Source organism: Sebastes fasciatus, chromosome 7, assembly GCF_043250625.1.
Source record: "Sebastes fasciatus isolate fSebFas1 chromosome 7, fSebFas1.pri, whole genome shotgun sequence".
Taxonomy (NCBI): domain Eukaryota; kingdom Metazoa; phylum Chordata; class Actinopteri; order Perciformes; family Sebastidae; genus Sebastes; species Sebastes fasciatus.
This window is the reverse complement of record NC_133801.1, coordinates 7,665,072-7,688,218: the sequence shown is the minus strand read 5'-3', so window position 1 is coordinate 7,688,218 and position 23,147 is coordinate 7,665,072. Positions and strand designations below refer to the sequence as shown.

The following is a 23,147-nucleotide window of genomic DNA, read 5'->3' as shown; positions in this document are numbered from 1 at the left end:
GTGCAGCTTGTACAGTTTGCAGAATATACAGTTTTGATTTTTAATTAATGGAATAAAGTATCTGTTTACTGTATTTGTACTGTGGGATGTATATATATATAAAACAACGAAAAAGAGTAAAATCTGGATTAATTCACCACAGCACCAACAGGACTGCACGTAGGAGATAAAGATGAAGCTCTGAAAGGTGAATGGCTTTGAAAGGATTTGAGTTGAAAACTGATGGACAACAGTTGAATAGCAGCTGAACTTTGAAGAGAGTTGAACGAGCAGTTGAGGCTGAGGCATTTAAAAGTTACTCAAGTTAGCACTGAGTTGAATTTAATTAAGTGAAGTAGCCAAGTGAAGCCTTTAAAGGTGTTACAGTGTTAGTTGAAGCAGAAACAGTTGACGCTCTCGAGAAGTGATAAAAACTAGTTCATTGCGATTAATCGCATATTTTTTATCTGCTCAAAATGTATCTTAAAAGGGAGATTTGTCAAATACTTAATACTCTTATCAACATGGGAGTGGGCAAATATGCTGCTTTATGCAAATGTATGTATATATTTATTATTGTAAACCAATTAACAACACAAAACAATGACAAATATTGTCCAGAAACCCTCACAGGTACTGCATTTAGCATACAAAATATGCTCAAATCATAACATGGCAAACTGCAGCCCAACAGACAACAACAACTGTCAGTGTGTCAGTGTGCTGACTTGACTATGACTTGCCCCAAACTGCATGGCATGTCTGTAAAGGGGAGACTCGTGGGTACCCATAGAACCCATTTACATTCACGTATCTTGAGGTCAGAGGTCAAAGGACCCTTTTGAAAATGGCCATGCCCGTTAAAACCTAAAAATCGCAAGTTGCGTTAATGTGTTATTATTGTGTTAACTTTGACAGCCCTACTAAAAGTTATTTTTTAAAAAACTCCAAAATACCACATTTAAGGAAGTTGAAGGAGCTGTTCATGTTAAAACACAAATAGGATGTACAAATGTACAAATAGTGTTTGTAGGAAGTGAAGTAGCAACAGCTTTCATCTATTTCACTTGAGTAATTCTTTCTTCTAATTTCCAGTACGATTTCCTATTATAACGTTTTGACGTAGTTATGTTGCTGTCGTTACTATTAACAGCCTGTAAATTCAAATGTTAACAAAACAGTTAATAGATGCACATACATCGGGCGTGTACACATGTAAATAGTTATACAGGGGGGCCTCTTATGTTAATGCACACACACACACACACACACACACACACACACACATATGGAACTGTATCATCGCTGCATTTTAAATGACCGAGCCAATCAAATTTGCCTAATGAGACATCTGGCATTCTGCCTGCATGTGGATGTCAAGCCTAGAAACAGCTGGGCCTTCACACACACACACACACCCTTTCTCCTCTCACACTTTATCAGTGCCGTCAGATCTGGAGGAAGAAACACACTGATTCATGATGGATCACACAGTTATTGGACACACACACACACACACAGAGTAACATGGAGGGAAGCATTGAAGAAGGAGTTGTGGTCAAGACTATATGCTGGCCGGTACGCAGCGTCACACACTCGTTGTCCCACACACCGCTCTTTCACACATGTGATATATTATGCATACATGAGTGTGTGTAACGCACTCACCACGGTCATAAATTAGATATATGGCGGTGGTGGTGGTGGTGGAGGAGAAGGAGGGGGTCCGCAGAGGAGACGAGGAGTGTGTATTTGTGTGCATGTGAAATGAGGAAGAGGAGGAGGGGGGGCACAGATGGCTGTGGCCTAAGGCGTTTGAGGTACTGCAGCTAAACATGGAGACTGCAACACACACACACACACACACACGCACACACACACACAGGAGATTAAGTGTTGGGGGGCTGCTCACATATACAAACACTTCAACATATACTGTGTAGAAGGAGAAAAAGGAGACAGAGAGAGTACAAACATGCAGTACAAATGTACAGTGGCACTATTTCCTCAGTGTCCATATGAGAAATAAAGAAAAACAACTATTACAAATCAATAAACAGATAAATTTGCAACAACATGCAGATTTTGGTGATAAAAAAATCTCAGAAAAAAAGATAAATAAAATATCAGAACAAAATTTGATTAATGATTGTTGTTGTTCATCCTCACTGGTAACTAAGTTACTTAAGTACTGTACTTACAAATTTGAGGTACTTGCCATATCATGGTACTTTATCTTTTTACTCCAATACAATTCAGGGTTAAACAATGTACTTCGTATTACAGTTTTGACTCTTTAATTTCATTTTTGTTTTCGTTAGTTTTCAGTGTGTGTTTGCAAGTTTTTGTTTCAGTTTTTCAGAAAGGTTTAGTTATTTAGTTATTTATTATTTTATTCAGTTATTTATTTTTTATTTATTTTTGTTTGGCTCTAATGTCCCAGAAGTATGTAGCTACTGTATATATACATACAAAATACAAGGTTGGAGAACTGTGTAGGAATGGCCATAATATACAGTATAATGTTTAATCTTCGCGCTACTTTAGAAACATCGTACATACTGTATGATACATTATTATAGATGATACTACCCTATGTTATATAAACTATAAATAAACTTCAAATAACCTCCACCTCGACCAGCTACAACAAAGTGCAATGATGCTTTAATGTGTCAGTAATAATAATAAATAATACAGTGTAATATCTAATACTCACAGAAGTAATTTTTATGAATTATGAGTACATTTGCTTTTGGTCATAATAATACCTGTTACTATCTTACTTAAGTTTAAATGCAGGGATTTCACTTGTGATGGAGTATTTTCATATAGCAGTTTTTGCTACTTTTACTTAAGTATCTTTAATATTTTCTCCACCGCTGCTGGTCTTATTTCCTGTTAGTACAAAAGGTAAAGTACATTCACATATTATAAACCAACTGCAGAAAACATCATACTGTTTTAGTTTTTATATATATATATATATTTTTTATTTTTTTTGCACAATTTAATAATACACAAACATAAAAAATAAAGAATAATATACAATGCAGGAAGAGGCAGAAAACCCACTGGGCGTGTGAATGTATATATATATGTGTATGTGAAGATTAGTATCAGTAATTGAAGGTATGTGAGCATAGCTTTCTCTGAAAAGATAAAGAAATATAACCATTACAAAAAGTATTATTATTATTATTATTATTATTATTATTACTAGACATAACGTCACAAAACAAAATTTGCTTTTATGTAAAATTAAATCTCTGCTTTTTTTTATCATATTCTATTGGTTGGTTTTGATATACTTTATACGCTGACATTGTGCCTTCCACTGCTTCACTTGCAGCTCAGTACTGGTCTTAAATCAGGTTGGAGGAGTGCGACTGCGTCTTTACTGTGCTGCCCGGCCTCGTCCTCATCTGTCACTCGTCCCCTATGATACATATAAGTGTCTCTGTCTTTACTGTGGCCTTTCACAGCAGCTTGCCTCTGTCACGGCTCGTTCACACACTACAACACAATAAAACTTTCACCCATTCTCTCTTTCTCTTTTAAACCCTCCTGGTCCTTTTTCATTCCCTCTCTCCGTCATTCAGCTCCTCTCCTGCTCATTATTGCCCCAGTCCTTTCTCTTTCTCCCCCCCCTCCCTCCCTCTCTTTTACTCCCTCCCCTCCCTCTTTCCCTCTTGTCTGAACTCTGACAGGTGTGTAATTGAATGATTAATTACCACCAGAGTAACCCCCCCCCCCCCCCCCCCCCCACCCTTCCTCCCACGGACACACACTTTATGTTAAAATGAAATTGTATATATTTATGCACACACATATTCATGCGCAGACACATGTTTTAACATTACACATGTGTAATCATTTTGCTTCAATAGCCCAAATGGTCAAATTCAAACCAGCAGGAGTCTTGAAATGATGGAGACATTATGAGGAGTGTAGAAGCAATATATGTATATTATCACAGCACAGGGCCAACGCTGTACAAGTGCTGCAATGGATCCAGTTTGAAATGACGCTGTTGTCATTTATACAAAACTAGTGCGGTGCCTGTTCAGAGCCGTGTGTTCGTCCAGCCGATTGCTGGGCCCCCAGAAGTTCTGTTTGTAGCGTTGTTGAGAACCGTGGTATGGCTGTTTGTACCCGCCAAGTGTGAAGTTGATTGGCTGAACGCTTCTTGAGATATCCGAAGGGCAGTCATACAGACATACACAGACATACAGAGAATACGTCCTTTCAATGATCTATGATAATGCTGCTACAGCGCCACCTATGTGCCAAATGGCACCAAATTTGTCATGGTCATTCAGACATCATATCTACACATGTCCACCAAATGTGGTCCCAATAGCACAAAGTATTCAGGAGATATGATATTTCTTGTAATATAAGCCCTGCCCACAGCATTTGAGCTAACTTTGAGGGTCAGCTATAGCAAAATTATAAGGAACACCAATAATTCAAAAAAGTTAATTTTCCCGGCTTGGTCCAGAGATGTTTTGTGCCAAATTTGGTGACAATTGCTCAACATTTGTAGATAAGAGCAGCAAAAAACTAAATTTGGACAAAATTCAAATTGGTGGAAAATGAGCAATAGACGCAAATGGGTGCGGTTTATATTACTAGATTCGTCTAGATTCACAAAATCCAATCTCTGAAATCTAGGATTCAAAAGTTACAGGCCTAAATGTCCTTGTTATAGCCCCACCATCTGGCCGAACTGCACCACATTCGACAGTGCAGTCCCTTGGTTCCTGAGCAATACACCCGCCAAATGTGAAGTAGATCAGATGAGTGGGTCTCTTCGGAGATATGCGAATAACACACAGAGGAATAAACTGAGATTTCTTGCTTTCTAGTTAGATGTTTCAACTTATGTGCAATTCAACAAAATACATTTCCCACAAAAATGTTATTCACTTCTCAGAATTCAACCAAAAAGTTACCCCTCTGTTTTGTGAAGTTGTATAAGGATATATTCTCTTCTAACCACAGAAACATTGAAACACAACGCACATATCCAAGCCCCTCTGTTTACCCCCCTCTCCTCTCCATTTGTCAACATAAAGGCAGATTTTATGCAGTGTAATTCCCACCGGCTAATGGAGTCTGTTGGTGAGAGGAAAAGCTGGCAATCTGTCTGTACCAATAATAAACTGAGGCTGTGACTATGAATGATGCTGTGTGAGAGAGAGAGAGCTATACACTGATATATGAAGGTGTTGTTGATCTTTCTGCTGAGATCCCTGCCTGGGTTGTGATGTTGCAGCATCATACGTTTTAGGATTGTTGTTTTCAAATAGCTGCAGAGAAAAAAAATCTTTCAAGAGTGCCGATATTCGTACATTATGAATGGAGTTCACTGTTATACAGTAGATCAACAGGTTCAGTTGTTGTAGGAAGGAATACAGAATTGGTGTATAACTGATCCTGGATGTTTAAAGGGGACAAATCATGTTCATTTCAAGGTTCATTCTTGTATTTTGGGTTTCCACTAGAACGTATTTACATTTTTAATGTTCCGAAAACATTATTTTTCTCATACTGTCTGAAATGCTCCGTTTTAGCTCCTGTCTCTTTGAGATTGTAAGATTTTAAGTGACTCATGTTTCAGAACAGATAGCAGATTATTGGTAAAACAACATACGTAACGTAACATGATTTTCGGAGAGTGTGTATGTGTGTATAGTTTTACATGTGACCACATTTCTAATGGAGGTGGAGAGTAAAAGTGAGGGACCCGTCCTGACCAACATGCCCTCAGAGTTGAGGGACAAAGAGAAATGAAAAGTGGACGGGTGCTGAGGTCAGGACCTGGGTGCCAGGGAGAACAGCCATTTCCTGCTGACCTCCGTTTGAGCTCTGGCCCCTGACCCCCCCGCTCCGGGCCAAATGGGGGAAGGGCGGGGGGGTGTTCGATGTTTGTTGTGTGTTTTGGGTGCTGTGGGTGGATGTAGGGTGGCAAAAGGTGGAATTAGTTTTGGATGTTTGACGGCTAAAAGGATGTAGATCAGAGAAGAGGTGAAGGTTATGGATAAGAGGGAAATTAGAAGGGAAAACAGGTTGTCTACGTTTTAGGTGTTTGTGATATTATCCTTATGAATGAGAGGACTGGAAAAGATCTACACGAGCCACAAGAAGCCCTGAGATTGCAACCAACTGAGACCTACCAAGCATGTAGGAGAGCTACGGTGGCTGACGTGAAATCATGAATGGCCCTCTCTAGAGCCAGGGTTTGGTTTGTTTGTTCTGGGCTACTGTAGAAACATGGCGGCCGGCTCCGTGAAGAGGACCGACTCTTTATGTAGATATAAACGGCTCATTCTAAGGTAATGAAAACACAATTCTTATTTTCAGGTGATTATACACTAAAGAAAACATACTTATTAATATTATATTCCTTTTTCTGCCAATAGATCCCCCTAAATGTTACACACTGTTCCTTTAAAGGAAAGATCTTCTCACTGTGATAATCCTGCCTGTGTGTGACAGATGACTGCGGCTGCAGCCGGAGGCCGCTGTCAGAGTCTCACAGATAGTCAGAGAGGAGGGAAACGAGTGACGTGACGTACGACTGGAAAAAAGGAGGAAGATTAAACCATTCGTCAAGAAAAGTCCCTTTAAAGGTGAGTGGCTTTGATGGTGGTTTATTTAAAGTGTTTGAACATCTCATGAAGGAGTCAAAATATTCCTGTGTGGTAGGCCTTATGGATTATTGTAAATCAAAAACACACAGTGTTTTTATTCATTTCTGCCGCCTGTGTTTGACTTGTTGTGTTTGGGAAGTCATGAGTGAGGAGAGGAGGGTGCTTAAAATTTGTTATGTGTCTTTACACCATATACTGTATATTTCATTGACCCCCTTGAAAATGAGATGGTGCATCTCATTTATCCTCTAATTGAAATGTTAAATCAGATGTTTATAGTTGATAAAAGTAGACCCTGAAGAAAACCTGTCACACGAATTGGCAAAGTTGAGGGCTGAGATGACGAGAAAAATCCAGCACCTGAGAACCTCAGAGTATTTGTGGTTTTGGAAGAAAATTCCTGCAAAACGAGCAACATGTTGCTCATAAAAGTCTATTTCTGCTTTTTGAAACTGAACTGATTTTCACTTTTTATACTTTTTCTGTCAAACAGAAATCCTAGACATTGGCTGTGTCCCAATTCCATACAAATTATGATAAACTAATCGTCATAGTATACATTAGAAAGCAACTCAACCCTATGTAGGAGTTCACATTACAGTAGGTATACTTGGGTTGGTAGTACTTGTATGCTCAAGACACAATAGAGGGCATAACGAAACTAACTAAATAACTAACAACGCTGTTTTTGCAGTTTTTATATAATAAATTAATGCTTATTACTAGTGCTTTATCTTTTGTGTAAACAGGAAATAACAAGCTACCACAGTCGCTAATATTTAATACTTTTATTTACAAGATCTTCCTGGAACTGTCTCAATAAAATCTGCAAGTTTTTCCTTCTTTTTTTTTTTGCATTTTTATCATAGTTTTTATCAACTGCATGCTCAATACTCAAGTAAATGTATGCATAGTACTGACTTCTTTGAATACAATTCATTTAGTTACTAAAAACATATTTAAAACTATGCTATAAGATAATCCTTTAGTAGTCCCACAGCGGGGAAAATTCAAGTATTACAAAAGCAAATTAAAGAAACTGAGCAGAAGCTGCTATAAAAGCTGCCGCTTATGTGGTGCCAATATGACTAAAAGTTTAGTATAAAATTAGACACATTGACTGACGTGCATTTTCAGTTTCTCTACACTAAATCAACAGTTCCTCTACATTCAACACAAATGACTGTTGCTGCTGTCAGAAACTTAAAATCCATCACCTCCTGCAACAATAATCTGCCCGGTACTGTAGGTAGAATCAGACAACACACACACACAAACAGATGACCAGTGACGCGTCTTACAAAAAAAACATTTTAATACTTTAACTGTATTTATCATCATCATCATTCAGAAATGTGTCAGCAGTCCGAGCCGAGTGGAGAGGGAGCCGAATGTTTAAAGAGTCCTTTGGCTGCAGCTCCCCCTCACACACCGCCGTGACACACACAACATGTACTAGAAATGCTTACAGAAAACTGTGTGTGCGTGTGTGTGTGTGTGTGTAAATGGCTTTCAGTGTAGCGTGTGCTGCTAATGTGTGTGTGTATGTTGTGTGTGTTTTGCAGGAAGGATCCTAAGGTAACGGACACCTGTTGGCGTCTTAAGGAGGTCAGTGGTACGAGAGCGAGGCAGACTGGAAGTCATTCATAGTGTTTAGCTTCATGCTGAGGAAGAGCACTAATATTTCAACAAGCTCACGTGAAGCTGCATCCGCCTGGAGTGGCACACATAAATATAAAAATAGAATAAGAAAACAAATCAGCTTTGTGTGAAGGTGTGTGTGTACAGTAAGTGTGTTTCTTTGTGCAGGAAGACGGGGAGTAGTGACGAAGGCGTGTTCACAGCAGGGTCAAGTCCCATCCAGTAACGTCCATGAAGTCCCGATCTGATAGACCGTCTTCCTGTGGTTCAGCAGGCATGATGGGAAGTGTAGTTTAAAGCATAATGTGTCTCACCCACAGGACACAGTGGAGACATTTGGAGAGGAGGAAGCACTTCTACTCTGGAAGAGGTATGGCTTAAACCTGTGGGTCCAGACTGTGTGTGTGTTAATGTTTATGTCTACGTGTGTGTGTGTGTGTGTGTGTGTGTGTGTGTGTGTGTGTGTGTGTGTGTGTGTGTGTGTAGTGTGAGCGAGTGGAACAGCTACATTGAGGTCAGTGTCTCTCAGTGGGGAATGTAAACTTTCGGAGCAATGTGTCTTTTTTTCTTTAAATAGTGTTCAGTATGCGTCATTACACATACACACACACACATACATACCTCACCTCACACACACACATTCATACTGTAAATTTGCCACACACACACTCCGACTCCCCCCCACAACTAGTGTGCGTGTATGTCCAGTCCCTGGGCGAGGAGCGGCTCTGCGGGGTGTACGTGTGGCGGCGGGTGGAGCAGCATGGCGGGATGGGGGTGAGGGCCCGGGTAAGGGTGGAGGGAGGGTCCCGGGTGGGGGGGGTAGCCGGGTTGGGACAGTAGAGCGCCGGGGTAGTCGCCCTGCAGAGAAGACATCCCCTGGAGACCTGGATGGGAGACACAGAGGACACGTTTACATTTCCATTGTATTTTTTTAGGATTTGGCTCCATTGAAGTGGATAAATTAATTGATTTGTTGTCAACTATTTAATAATCGCACTCTATTTTGATAATCGATTGATCGATTTGAATTTCTTAACTAAACAAAAGTCAAAATTCTCTGATTCCAGTTATTATTATTACTATTAGAGTGAGTTTGCATGGAAATCTGGTAAATTATATCAGAAATTCTACAAGAAACACTGAAAAGTGACGTTTCTTTTTGGCTCGAAAATGGTGAAATGTAACTGCAAAAATATTAATACAACATAACTGCAAAAAATTGTGAGCTTGTATCAGTTGTACTCTGATAGTAGAGCTGCAACGATTAATCGATTAGTTGTCAACTATTAAATTAATCGCCAACTATTTTGATAATCGATTAATCGTTTTTTTAAGAAAAATAAGTCTAAATTCTCTGATTGCAGCTTCTTAAATGTGAATATTTTCTGGTTTCTTTACTCCTCTGTGACAGTAAACTGAATAATTTTAAGCTGTGGACAAAACAAGACATTTGTCATGTTGGACTTTGGGAAACACTGATTGACATTTTTCACAATTTTCTGACATTTTATAGACCAAACAATTAATTGATTAATCAAAAAAATAACTGACAGATCAATCAACAGTGAAAATAATTGTTAGTTGCAGCCAACACGTTCTCATCTCAATTCGTCACATACTGACGCTTTGTCAGACTTCTCGGTAACAATAAACACATGCTTAATGTTGTGAATTAAACAAAACAAAACCACTTAGTTAGGTTTAGGAAAAAACAACATAGTTGGGCTTAAAACCTTCATGTTTGTACAGTGAAAATGTGACTTGACGTTGTGAACACGGCACACGAACAGCGGATGAAAGCCCTGTGTTTGTTGGACCTATCCATCTCCCATCACACCCGCCCTATGTGTCTCTTTCGCTCTTTAAACTACGTCTCCAAAGCACTTTCTCTGAGCGTTTACTGTTGACGCAGAAGGGTTTACATTGTAGTTAATGGAACGCCCAGTGCGTTTCATACCGGCGTTTGACAAAGCCTCTGTATTTGATTCCCTGGGAGTGAGAACAGGATGGTATTTCCCTACAGACTTCTGTACCTGCTGTTCGGAGCCCGAGGTGGCCCTGTCCGTCGAGGCTGTAACCCCCAAGAGCTGCTCCCTCTGGGCTGTAAGGACCACCCTGACCTGTGAGACAACACACACACCGTCACACACAAATATACACACAGAGTTGTTTACTGAGCGACCGACCATCTGACTGACTTATAAACACCGACCTGAGCGATTTGACTGGTCAATCATCGGCTGAACTATTCTCCTCCTGGCGTTGATGAACCTGCACACAGAGACATAAAAACAGAGAGAGAGATGGACGAGGCCGCCGTTAATGAAGAAAAAGGCTGACCGGGAGACTATTAACCTTTTCCATTTTACAACCACTTAACCCTTTCAGGGGGCAGAGTAAATCAACGTTAGGGCAGAGCAGGTATCGATCGCTCTGCGATAATTGATTGATCGGGTCACTCTGTTTGTGTGTGTGCTGCAGCAGGCGAACAAATAAAAACATCTACGTTATCAGATTATAAAATCTATTGTTTAACATGTAACTCCATAATTTGGTTTTCTATGTGTTTCTGTATCAATATCTGAGGTACAGAGAGAAGTAATTGATCAGCTGCATGGAAATGTGCTGTGTATGTGGGTGAAGATATATGTGCGCCTGGGGAGTGAACAGGGTCAGTAAACCATCTGATTATTGGATATTGATTTGCTATTCTGTTTTATGAACATGGAGCAAGTGGATTTCACTGTGCTGCAGCTTCAGAAAAAAAAGTGCTTAGCAGGGTGTTTCTTCTTCTCTCTAATAAACTAGATTATAGTCTTCTCCAAAAGTCTTGTAAAGGTGTGACCCCTTAATTTAACAGACATTTATTTGCGCAAAAAATGCACAATAAGGACTTATAAAATATAGATACTGCTCATTTCTGCACCACGCTGTCACACCGATATGTTATTGATGTGGCAACAGCCGTGCAGTTAAATTGAAAGTTGACGCTCTACATTTAAACACGACAGTTTAACTGATTATTGATACGCCGCAGGGCTAGAATTAGTGTATTGATTTGGGAGTGCACTGACCAGTTGTTGACCTGTAAGATGGTCAGTCCTGTGTCCTGGGCCAGCTGCTTCTTCTGCTCCTCAGACGGGTACGGGTGCTGGGAGAGGAAAGTGAAGCTTATTTTACAAACATGTGGGTAAATGCTTGTGGTTCAACGAGAGAATAATCCGACATAATGTAACGTCAGCTTAAATCTACAACAAAACACTGCATGTGAGAGAAATCTCAGTGTGAATACCGATGACCTTCCATCTGAATTCACATTCTCAACCTCAGCGTTAATCTCTCTCTGCTGTAATAATTGGAGTGAAGCAACATTTGACCTGCCTCATTTAGTAGCTAATTACCTCACCAACAATTACTCACTCCATTTCTATCACTTCCACAGTTATTCAACAGCGAGCATATTCTCATAATCACTTAATCCCCTGATTTTTCATTTCATCTAATTGACCTCCATTACACACTCGGCTCCCCTCTCTGTCTGTTCTTGTCAGCAACGTTTGCCTCTCGCTAAATCCTCTCTTTCAGTAATTAGTCTCTCTGACACCAGCTTTTCTTTCTTTGTTTCAGCTCTGCACGGTGGTGTAGTGGTCGTTGATGAGGTGGATGTAGGCCTACAAGGCAGCTACTGTATGTAGATAGATGAGTAGGATACCGAGGAGGAAGTAGGTATCCTCTCCTATTCACTCCAATGGCTTTTTGGCTGATAGGTGGGTATACTGTAAACCGCCAGAAAAAGAGGTGGGTATACCCCATATACCTGCGTATAGCCTCCACTACACCACTGGCTCTGCAGAATGGTTTTAATTATTTTGCAAATTCAATGTTTCGAGTGTAATATCTAGGGCTGTAAAAGTTAACGCGATAATAACCCGTCAACTCAAATTCGTATAAACGCCACTAATTTCTTTAACGCATTAACGCAATCTATCTTTCGGAGGTTGAGTGAAGATACTGACATAATACTAGTAACCCTAAGGAATCCATTGGTACCAACCATGTCATGCTAGCTTGTCACAAAGGACGCTAAATAACGCTCCAAACTTGTGCTAAATGTTGGTGAGGAAAAAACTGGCATGGCCATTTTCAAAGGGGTCCATTGACCTCTGACCTCAAGATATGTGAATGTAAATGGGTTCTATGGGTACCCACGAGTCTCCCCTTTACAGACATGCCCACTTTATGATAATCACATGCAGTTTGGGGCAAGTCATAGTCAAGTCAGCACACTGACACACTGACAGCTGTTGTTGCCTGTTGGGCTGCAGTTTGCCATGTTATGATTTGATCATATTTTTATGCTAAATGCAGTACCTGTGAAGGTTTCTGGACAGTATTTGTAATTGTTTTGTGTTGTTAATTGATTTTCAATAATAAATACATACATATATTTGCATAAAGCAGCATATTTGCCCACTCTCATGTTGATAAGAGCATTAAATACTTAACAAATCTCCCTTTAAGGTACATTTTGAACAGATTAAATATTTTATTATAAGGGCTATCGATTGGCAGCCCTAGTAATAATTTAACGTCCTCTCTCACCGACAGGTGCTGGAAGAGCCACGCTCTCATGATGTTTGTTGCCACTTTGGGGAAGATGCCCCTCTTCTTGTTGTTCCTCCGGTCTCTGTCGGAGTCGTCGTCTCCTGTGCTGGGGGACCCCCCTCCTCCGTCCAGATCATCACCTGCAGGGACGCACATATTATATATATATCTCAGGGACTGTTTCAGTGTCTGTCAGGTAGGGCGATTATTTTCATTGTCAATTAATTTGTCTATTATTTTCTCAATCGATCTCAACTTCAGACAGAAAAATTAAATTTTTTTTTTACTAATATTTGATACAGTGCAGTGGTTTCTCTCCCTTGCAGTATTTCGTGTGTGTGTGTGTGTGTGTGTGTGTGTGTGTGTGTGTGTGTGTGTGTGTGTGTGTGTGTGTGTGTGTGTACCTATGTCGCTACAGTTGTCTGCTAAGCTGTGTGACGGCAGACCACAGGTGCCCGGTGTTCCCAGCGGAGTAGTGGCACATTCATCCGGCTCCCGTAACCACGATGCATTCTGCAGGAAGAGAGGAGACAGAGAGGAGGTTGGAGGTTGGACGTGGAGTGAAGGGAAGATGGAGGATTCCCAGCAGGTGAGAGAACACGGAGTCATGCAACACACATTGGTCACTATTCAGACATTCAGTGGATGCAGCTGGACTGTCTCTCCTCCAGTGTTACTGTCTCACCTGCTCCGACAGACTGGTGCAGGATCCAGTGAAGTCCTCCACGTCCGACTTGGAGCCGCCCTCCTTGTCATCCATGATGAGGTCTGTGGGCATTTTGCCCTTCAGACAGGTGATGTAGCGGTGGCAGAAGTTATCGCACAGGTCATGCACCTTCAGAAACAGATTTACATCCATCAGTGCATACTGTTAACACCACTTCTTAGTCGGTGCCTAAAAAGTTCATACAGTAGGAGTGCTGTGAACATTGAACATTAAAGGAGAGGTTCACATTTTCACAACTCTCTCTTAAAACAATATACACATGTCCATATGTACATTGAAGCAGTCTGTAATCATTCCTGCTGTTCAAACTGGACATTAAAAGAAGAATTGTGAACATTTCCTTTAATAGAGAGGTTAAGCCCCTCCCCTTCCGGTGTCTCCCATGAGACCTTATCTCGGAAAAATATATGTATGGTAGTCCACGGCGAGAGACAAATAATTTTTTGATCCCGTTTGAATTGCGTCATGAATCACACGTATGATGTTCGTCAATTTAAAAGATAATTTTGAAAATCAAGAAAGTCACAGTTTCTCGTAGTATCGTTTAGTTTGGTGTGAAACCGCTCAGTGAACTACATCTCTCGTCTCGCACAATATACGTCATCAACACTAGCTAACTAGCTAACGTAGTAGCTATGTTCCACGCACAAATGAACCGTTATCTTACCTGATGTGTTTTATCCAGCGACACCAGCAGGGAAGCGAAAGAACGAATAAGACCCATTGCTCAAGTGAGTACATCCCAGTATGAAACACACAGGCATTGTAGCTTCAGAGAGAGACTACACGACTTTTGGGTGTGTCGTCTTTCTAATTACGTGTTTTCATGATCTGATACTTCAACAGTTTTACAACAAACCGCCACTTTCTTGACTTGCGAAATTATGTTTTAAACTGACAAACATCATATGTGTGTTTTTGCGACACCCTCTCTCGCTGAAGCTACGATGTCTGTGTGTTTCGTACTGGGATGTACTCACACCAGCAACGGGTTTCGCTCCTTCTTTCGCTTCCTGGCTGATAAAAAGAGTCGCTGGATAAAAAACATAGCTAAGTTAACTAGTTAGCTAGAGTTCAGAAGGTGCAGCTAGTTTTGGTGACGTATATTGTGCGAGACAAGAAATGTAGCTCACTGAGCAGTTTCACAAAACTAAATGATACAACGGCAAACCTACGACAAACTGACACTTTCTTGACTTGCAAAATTATGTTTTAAATTGACAAACATCATATGTGTGATTCATGGCGCAATTCAAACAGGATCAAAAAAATATTTGTCTCTCATCGTTGACTACATATTTTTTTCCGAAATACGGTCCCATGGCAGTCCAAAGTTTCCTTCCCAGATTTCCAAATTAAAATGCAAAGATTCCCTAAAAGCCATCAGTGGTTTTGAAACTCTTGAACAAATGTGCAGTTCTAATAATTCACATTTGATTAAATTAACTTTATTAAGATTCAGAAAGACTGTCGTTTATTCATTTGATGACAAACAGCATATCGTTATATAGTGCTGTTTAGTGATTCAAGGCCTGGATGTCAAAAACATTTAAAAAGTAAGATTCACCAAAAAGTGTCAAAATAAAAGCTTCTCTGCCACCAACCTTCTCTAACTCCAGTAAATGAAAGCGAAGAACCTGTATGGCCTGGATCATCTGTGGAGAAGAGAATATAGATTACTTATAAACACATATCCCACAATGCATTGTGAAAAAGAGTGTTCATATTTGTTGTGTGATTTCAGAGCTCATCATACCAAGTTGTCGAGCTCAGGATTGGTAGAAAATATGGGCTTCTCAGATCGGATCTGCAAGAACAACAATATATACAAATAATAATAATAATTAAAAATTTGCCTTTCATAGACGTCTGCTCTGTGATTGGCTCTCACGGGCTGTCACTCACCTGCTTGGCAAACGAGGCGATGTCGTCGTTGAAGGACTCAGAGGAGCAGACGTCGCTGTGATTGGTCATGCCGGGGAGGTGGGAGGTGGCGGAGAGGGAGAGGGAGGCAGAGTCTCGAGGGGAGCAGGTGGCGAGCTCGCACTTTTCAAACACTAAGGCCAGCAGTGGAAACAGTGGGTGACTGCACACACACACAACACACACAGAGACACACACAGAGACACACACACATACACAGTTAACATACTATACATAAACACAGTAACAGTTGACATATAGAGTACACACGATACATTCACAGAAGGAAACTTTATAGCTCAGCATTTATGAAGCAGACAGCTGTTAACACATCACATGTATTTTCATATTCAGCACACAAATATAAACCGTATGTTAACTTGTTAAAAGTGTAAATATAATTTAAACAACTAACAGGCGACATAAATCATTTGTGTCCACAACGTCTAGGGTTTCATGCTCACCCATAGATCTGGTCTTTGTGGTGTTTGAGGGAGTCCGGGATGGCGGGTCCGTAGTGTGGGGGAGGAAGCGTTCTGACGTCGTCCCCGTACCCCCCCAACGACATGGCCTCCGACCCTGAGTAGTGCACCAGCTCTTCATACTGGAAACACAATTAGATGGAAAGACAGAAAACATGAGACACGTTCGACATCTGTGCCTGTCTGACATCAAATCTATTGTGATTTTATTAGCTGTCAGGCGGCTTCAGTGACTCGGCTTACTGGACTATAACACTCAGAGATCTGCTGCTGCTGGGCTTTTATATATCTGCAGCACTGTTTGTATTTAGTATTAGAACTTAGTGTTGTATGTTTCTGTGTGTGTATTAGGGCTGCAACTAACTATTATTTTCATTACTGCTTAATCTGACAATTATTATCTTGATTAATCGATTGGTCTAGAGCTCAAAAAACCCACGTTGAGATGTTCAATTTGCTTTTTTTGTCTGAATAACAGTCCAAAACCCCCAAATACTCAGTTTTACTGTCATAGAAAACTAAGAAAACAAGCAAATATTCACACTCGAGAAGCTGAAACCAGTGAATATTTTGCATCTTTGCTTTAAAAAATGACTTAAACGATTATCAAAATTGTTGTTGATTAATGTTCTGTTGATCCAGAGATCAGTTAATCAACTAATTGCTTCAGCTCATATGTGTGTACTTCAGCTGCAACAATTAATCAATTAATCGATTAGTTGTCAACTATTAAATTAATCGGCAACTATTTTTTGGTCTACAGCTCCAAAAGCCACGTTGACACACTCAATTTGCTTGTTTTGTCCAATGAAGCAGCAAAAAAAAACAAAATATGCAATTCACTATCATAGAAAACTGAGAAAACAAGCTAATATTCACATTTGAGTTTGAGTTGTGGACAAAAAAAGACATTTGAGGACGTCATCTTGGGCTTTGGGAAACACTGATCCACATTTTTCACTATTTTCTGACATTTTATAGACCAAACAACTAATCGATTAATCGAGAAAATGAAAATAATCATTAGTTGCAGGCCTTGTTCTGTGTACTGTACAATCCAGCTGTGTGTGTGTCTGAATATCCCCCCAGTCCCTCATAAGGAAAACTCTCTTTGTTTTCTTAGTTCTTGGAAAGTCTGGTGTTTGGTGTTTAGAAGAAGAGGAGACGAGACAAGAGGGAGATGAGATCCGTGGAGGAACACGGCAAGCTGTAGCTGCTAATATCGTCTCCTCCCTCCTCGACTCAGACTAGACAGGAGCCGTGCTGAGACGTCCCTCACAACCCGCTGTGACAGCCTCACTGGGGCACTGATCACACACCAACACAGTGAGTCAGACACACATATGGCACGCCATCACACATACACACATATGCACAGATACAGCATCTTGTACACATAGCATCATGAATATACATGTCTGACTCCCTGGTTTCCCCCCTCTCTCTCCCTCTCTCTCTCTGTCTCTGTGTTACGGAGCTCATTTGTGCTTCACTGCAGCTTTGTGTCTCTGAGGTGATGCTGCTCAGGTCAGCAGATCTCTGCTTCTGTTCTCTTTCTGCTGGATTAAAGGGATTCCAGTCACCGTCCCACAGGAGCCACTGGGATCACAGACAGACAGCACCTGCTGTAGGTGGCATGGACACCTACACCTATCACTTGGGTGTTATTTCAACCAAGTTATAAAAGTTATGATCTGCTTAGCCTAGTTTTGCTGATATTCCACAGACAGACAGGCAGGCTACCACAAGAAGCTGTGATTTACTATAGAAGTGTGTGACTGCAGATAACTGCACTCTTTTATATATGTTTCTTTCTGATTTGCAGTAATTAAAATGATTTATTTTTTACACTTTTTAATACAGTTAGAACTCCAAATATATCACAGACAGGATTTTTGTCCAAAAGTGTCCAATTTAAAATTATGTTTGTTGTTAAATATCTAAATTGTAAGTGGTGAGACAGCAGCAGTGAAACACAACATAAAAGCAATCATTCTTACATATTCTCTCTATGTTGACCTCTGGGAATTAAATAAAACAGAAATTAAATTATCCCTCTTCATGTGCATGCACTGTCCCCCCTCTGCAGGACCCCTGGAGGTCTCCGGACCACACTTTGGGCACCACTGTCCTAAACGGCTTATCAAATTGTTGTACTCCAGAGTCCCATATGGCCACAGGGATCACAGAAAGCACCTGCTCTGATCCTCTGAGGCTCTGAGGCCCTGGTCCGGGACACCTTCTAGTTTTTATGGAGACTGGCTATTAACACAATCACCGCTATCGGATTGCGCGTCTCTCTTTACGCGCGGCTCCTCTCGGGTTTCTGCGCGTCAAAGCGGATCAAAGCGCACAAGTCGAGATGACAAATTCCGAAAATTTTCCCTCTTTTTAAAAAAAAAGGTCACGGAGCTGGTAAACAGGCTTCAGATGGCAGGACAACAAGTTTTAATTGTGTTATTTAAACCAACGCAGACAAGTTATTACAGGCCCAACAGGCACATATGCAGTAATAACATCATTTAGCCTTGTAGAACTGGATTTATATGAACTGAAACTTTACATTAGTAAAATAAAAAGTAAAAAATGAAGACGAAGAAAACAGAAGCTCTTAAAAGTCTAACTGAATTAATAAACCTTTACAATCAATATAGAAAGCCACAGGTCTATTTAACCATCTGCATTTTATTTGATCATAATAACTATTATCTAAAACCAATGCTTCTTTTCTACATTATAAAACTATATAGTCGAACTCATTCGTTTCCTCAGTGCGTCCATTTAGGAAAAAGAAGGTAAAAAGTGAATTTACTTTAAGTTTCGTAGATTTTTTCTGCACTTTAATAAACAAGATTGAAAACAACATAAAGTTGGAACGAAACGAGCGAAAGCTGCTATAAATACAAAGTATTTAAAAACGCATTTATTAAAGCTGCCTGTAGTTAAAAAATATAGTTTTGGCTGCAGGTAGAAGTTTAGAAAATAAATGTATCATCTTGCATTTAAAGCAGACAAAACAAAACCACAGTGCCATAAAAATAAAACTTTTTAAAACTCGCTCCAAACATGTTTCCATTTACGCATTAAACCAAACTCCATTTAGTTTTTCTTCAAATTTATAAATAATAAGAGAGATTTTAGTTTATCACGCAGCGTTATTACTGTGCAAAATAGAATATACAGTTCAATGGTTTAGTGAAATATAACATACATGCTTCTCCTTTTTAACATCCAGTAATCAGTTTTAAAAAACGTGTGGCTGTAGAAATGACCAGTTAAACCGAGGGAACCGAGTTAAAAAAAGTGTCTTCCATTTACATTTTTTTTGTGATTTCCTTCCTATTTAGGGTTAAAAATAAAATCCTAACAATTTAGGCTTGTTAAACTTTATTTTTATTGTCCACTGTAGTGGACTATAGGACAAAATGAACAGATTATGGCAGTAGAGTGATATTAAACCAAGAGTACATTCAAATTGATTAAAAAAAAGAGGACACATGTCAATGGGCTGCATGGGTCTCAGGAGGATATACCCAGAAAGTACATTTATATTATTTAACAAACAGTAAAACTACTTGATTCTTTATTTAAATTTAGTTTTTAAGCTGTTGTTGGTAGAGTTGGTTCTGTGTGTGTTGCAGCCTACAGTGTGTATATTGACCTTTCCTCTGCTGTGTTTTCATACAGCAGTGATTTTCTATCTCCACACTGTACATCTCTAATTGCTCTTCTCCACTCAGAGCTTCTCCTGCTGTCCATCAGCCTGTTTATCCTCCATCATGCTTCTGAACCACTGCAGCAAATAAACTCACCTAATATGCAAAATAGTAGTTTTGGCTGCAGGTAGAAGTTTAAAAAATAAATGTCTCATCTTGCATTTAAAGCAGATAAAACAAAACCACAGTGCCTTAAAAACTTTTTAAACTCGCTCAAGCATGTTTCCAATTACGCATTAGACCAAAACTCCATTTAGTTTTTCTTCAAATTTAACAATAAGAAAGATTTTAGTTTATCATGCAGCGTTATTACTGTGCAAAATAGAATATAAAGTTGAATGGCTCAGTGAAATATAACATGCATACTTCTCTTTTTTTAACATCTAGTAATCAGTTTTAAAAAACGTGTGGCTGTAGAATTGACCAGTATATACCCATATATTATTATTTTTAAACAAACAGCACAAAACTACTTGATTCTTTATTTCAATTTGTTTTTAAGCTGTTGTTGGTAGAGTTGGTTCTGTGTGTGTTGCAGCCTATTGACCTTTCCTCTGCTCTGTTTTCATACAGCAGTGATTTTCTATCTCCACACTATACATCTCTAATTGCTCTTCTCTCCACTCAGAGCTTCTCCTGATGTCCATCAGCCTGTTTCTCCTCCATCATGCCTCTGAACCACTGTAGCAAATAAACTCACCTACTTTACAAGCTGAAGAGCTGCATCTCCATCTCCTCTGAATGACCTACACCACTCTAACCCTTATGTGTGCCATCATAACGCCTCACTGACATTGCACAATAAATCCATATTACTCTTAAGGGCAGGATGAGATATTAGATCAACAGTTCCTCGTAAAGCATTTTAAGAGATTCCAAGTTATACACTGTTAAGAATTTCCCAGTAAAATAACAGTAAATAACTGGCAGCAGGGTTGCCTTCATGTTACTGAAAAATTAACATTATAATACTGTCGCTGAAATTTATGTACTGTTAATGAAAAATACTGTTTTTTTATTATTTTCACAGTATTTTACAGTTAATTAACTGTTTGAAGATACATTATATAGCTGTTTTTCACCTTTCTTTTACATTATCTTGAATAGAATGAATAGACTTAGCCGGTTACAGACATAGGAATAGTCACACTAAATACAATTAAAGGCACTTGTTAGGAAAAAGGCTATAATAGACTTGTTGACACTTTTCCCAAAAATGTCTGTCTCTAGCTGGTTACAAGCACAGAATGCAAACCAGAACAACATGTGAGTGAAGAACAATAAAGCTAATTCACTGATTTTACAATCATGTACAATGTACAAGCCTCACATGTGCAGATCAGGTCCCAGAATTAAAAAAAATACTGCATGAAACTGTCACTGATGATACTTTAGACAGTTGATCCGCAGTAAAGTGATGTTTTTTAGGAATGCATTATAGTTCAGTTAAAGTAATTTAACAGGTTTTCTTTTGTATTAACAGTAAAGCACTGTTTTTTAGCAATAACAGGTTAATACTGTTGAAATCCTGCTGTAAATTAACAGCAATTTTTTACAGTGTAGGGATTATGACTCCTTAAAGTTGTTTTGCATGCAGCACCAGAAAAGCTCTTACAATTAGACATTTTGGTGGTGTATGAAGAGAGAGCATTTCTTAATAGTTTTGCAGTACAAAAAGAAGGCACTGTTGTTTTCATACTAGTACAGTCCACTAGTCTGTTTCCAGTGGGCCTTGTGTTCAGTATGGCTGCTATACAACCAACCAGAGAGCCAGCAGAGCAAAGAGGATTCCCAACATATGGTCCCATTATGATGCTTTGTTTTTTCTAATTACCTCCTCTTCTCCCTGCATGGTTGATATATATTATCTGTTTTTCCCATCAGGTCTGAACCATTCCCATGCATTAAAGAAGAAACCAGCAGACCTACCCTCTTCTCCATGCGACTCGACAGCGAGTCCTACACCGGAGATGGTGATGCTCTGCTCGGTTAGTCCAGCTTCTTCTGTCACCCTGGAAACACAAGTAATTATTATTATTATAATAAACATTGAGGTTGTAAACATGATGCACACCAACAAAAACACGAGGCGGTGGTATAGAAAACAGAGCTCCCTTATATTACAACATTAGAGATTTTATTGATATTGATATCTTTGTATTGTGGATATGAGCTTAATGCTTTATAATACACTTAGAGGCAATAAACGCTATAATAAAAGCTCGCAGCCTATTAAATGCGATACTGGCTAAAGGTGTTGAGGCTCCAGTGCATGCATGGTGTAAAAAAATGTCCCACCGAGAGGTAAATATCCAGTCCTGGTCTGCTCTTGTCCGGTGTAGTCCAGAGAACCGGGTGAAAGCAGCGATGTCCTGCAGCGCCTCGCCTCCGCCTAGTGCGCCTCTCGCTCCGGCTGCAGCCCGTCGGATGCTCGGTGTGTTGGTGGTTGGTGGTTGTTGGTGCTGCGGAGGAGAAAGCGTCCCTTTTTCCTTTTTGGCTCCTTGTGCTCGCTGTATGTCCGCGCAGCACCACGTACAGCTACAGACAGGCTGGTAAAATGTCACGGCTGCGAGTGAGCGATGGTGTTTTCTGTGTCAAGAGGAGAAGAGGAGGAGGAGGAGGAGTGGTGGTGTGGAAGGAGGTTTCAGAGGGTCAAAACGCGACGGGGTCTCTTGGCCCTCCTCCCTTCCCTCCATCCCTCCTCCTCCCCTTCCTCCTTTACTCCTCCTCCTCCTGCTCCTTATCACACACACAAACAGCCACAGAAGAAGAAGAAGACCCCCTCGATCGTTTTATCTCCTCGGAGCTGATATCATCCCTCCATCCTTTTCTCCTCTATCCCTGCTGCAGCTGCAAAATCTTGATCTAATTACAAATGCATTGGAAATATGCACATTTCTCTTTTGTTATTATACTGTTTAACTTGCACCAACAAAACCAAAGCAAATTCCTAGTGTATACCTCTTACACCTGATTCTGATTCTGATTTAAACGCGCGTAATTGCGCATCTGAATGTTGGTTTACCTGCAGGAGAGTTCATTTTGCGTAAAAATAAAGAGTTTTAATGAAGTTTGCTCCTCATATACCTGGTTCATAAATAAGCTTGAAGCCTGCTGGATGACAAGAACTTTACTGGCTGGTAATAGTTTCCTCCTTTACTCCTCCTCCTCCTCCTTATCACACACACAAACAGCCACAAAAGAAGAAGAAGAAGAAGAAGAAGAAGACCCCCTTGATCGTTTTATCTCCTCCGAGCTGATATCACTCCTCCATCATCCCTCCATCCCTTCTCCCCTATCCCTGCTGCATGTAGCATTTTCAATAGAGTCTATTGAGCTCTGAACAATCAATTAATGTGATAAGAGCAGATATTTAATCCATTACGCACACGTGTCTGCAGCTTGGAAATCT

The 23,147-nt window shown here is 39.9% G+C and overlaps 1 protein-coding gene across 2 annotated transcripts; it reads right to left on the bottom strand.

The window, feature by feature from the left end:
• Positions 1-8,703: 8,703 nt before the first annotated feature.
• On the bottom strand, positions 8,704-22,396 carry meis3 (myeloid ecotropic viral integration site 3). Of its 2 annotated transcripts, none has more exons than XM_074641298.1 (13): positions 22,034-22,396; positions 21,665-21,747; positions 16,002-16,141; positions 15,520-15,700; positions 15,371-15,421; positions 15,219-15,269; positions 13,573-13,722; positions 13,292-13,400; positions 12,885-13,027; positions 11,357-11,433; positions 10,495-10,553; positions 10,316-10,402; positions 8,704-9,166 (listed from the first exon to the last, which is right to left on the bottom strand). In XM_074641298.1, exons 2-13 carry the CDS (start codon positions 21,674-21,676, stop codon positions 8,967-8,969), a joined length of 1,260 nt encoding a protein of 419 aa, XP_074497399.1. In that variant the 5' UTR covers positions 21,677-21,747; positions 22,034-22,396; the 3' UTR covers positions 8,704-8,966. The 2 variants fall into 2 exon arrangements, with proteins under 2 accessions (XP_074497399.1, XP_074497398.1); XM_074641297.1 differs by having other exon boundaries at positions 15,371-15,434; positions 15,521-15,700.
• Between the last annotated feature and the right edge of the window lie 751 nt (positions 22,397-23,147).

Bases quoted from the DNA above. Each gene is read 5' to 3' on its own strand.
- meis3 (XM_074641297.1), bottom strand. The intron at 11,434-12,884 runs GTGAGAGAGGAC...TTCCTCTCCCAG, and splicing joins GGCTCTTCCAGCACCTGTCG to CACCCGTACCCGTCTGAGGA. The intron at 10,403-10,494 runs GTCGGTGTTTAT...GTTGTCTCACAG, and splicing joins TGACCAGTCAAATCGCTCAG to GTCAGGGTGGTCCTTACAGC.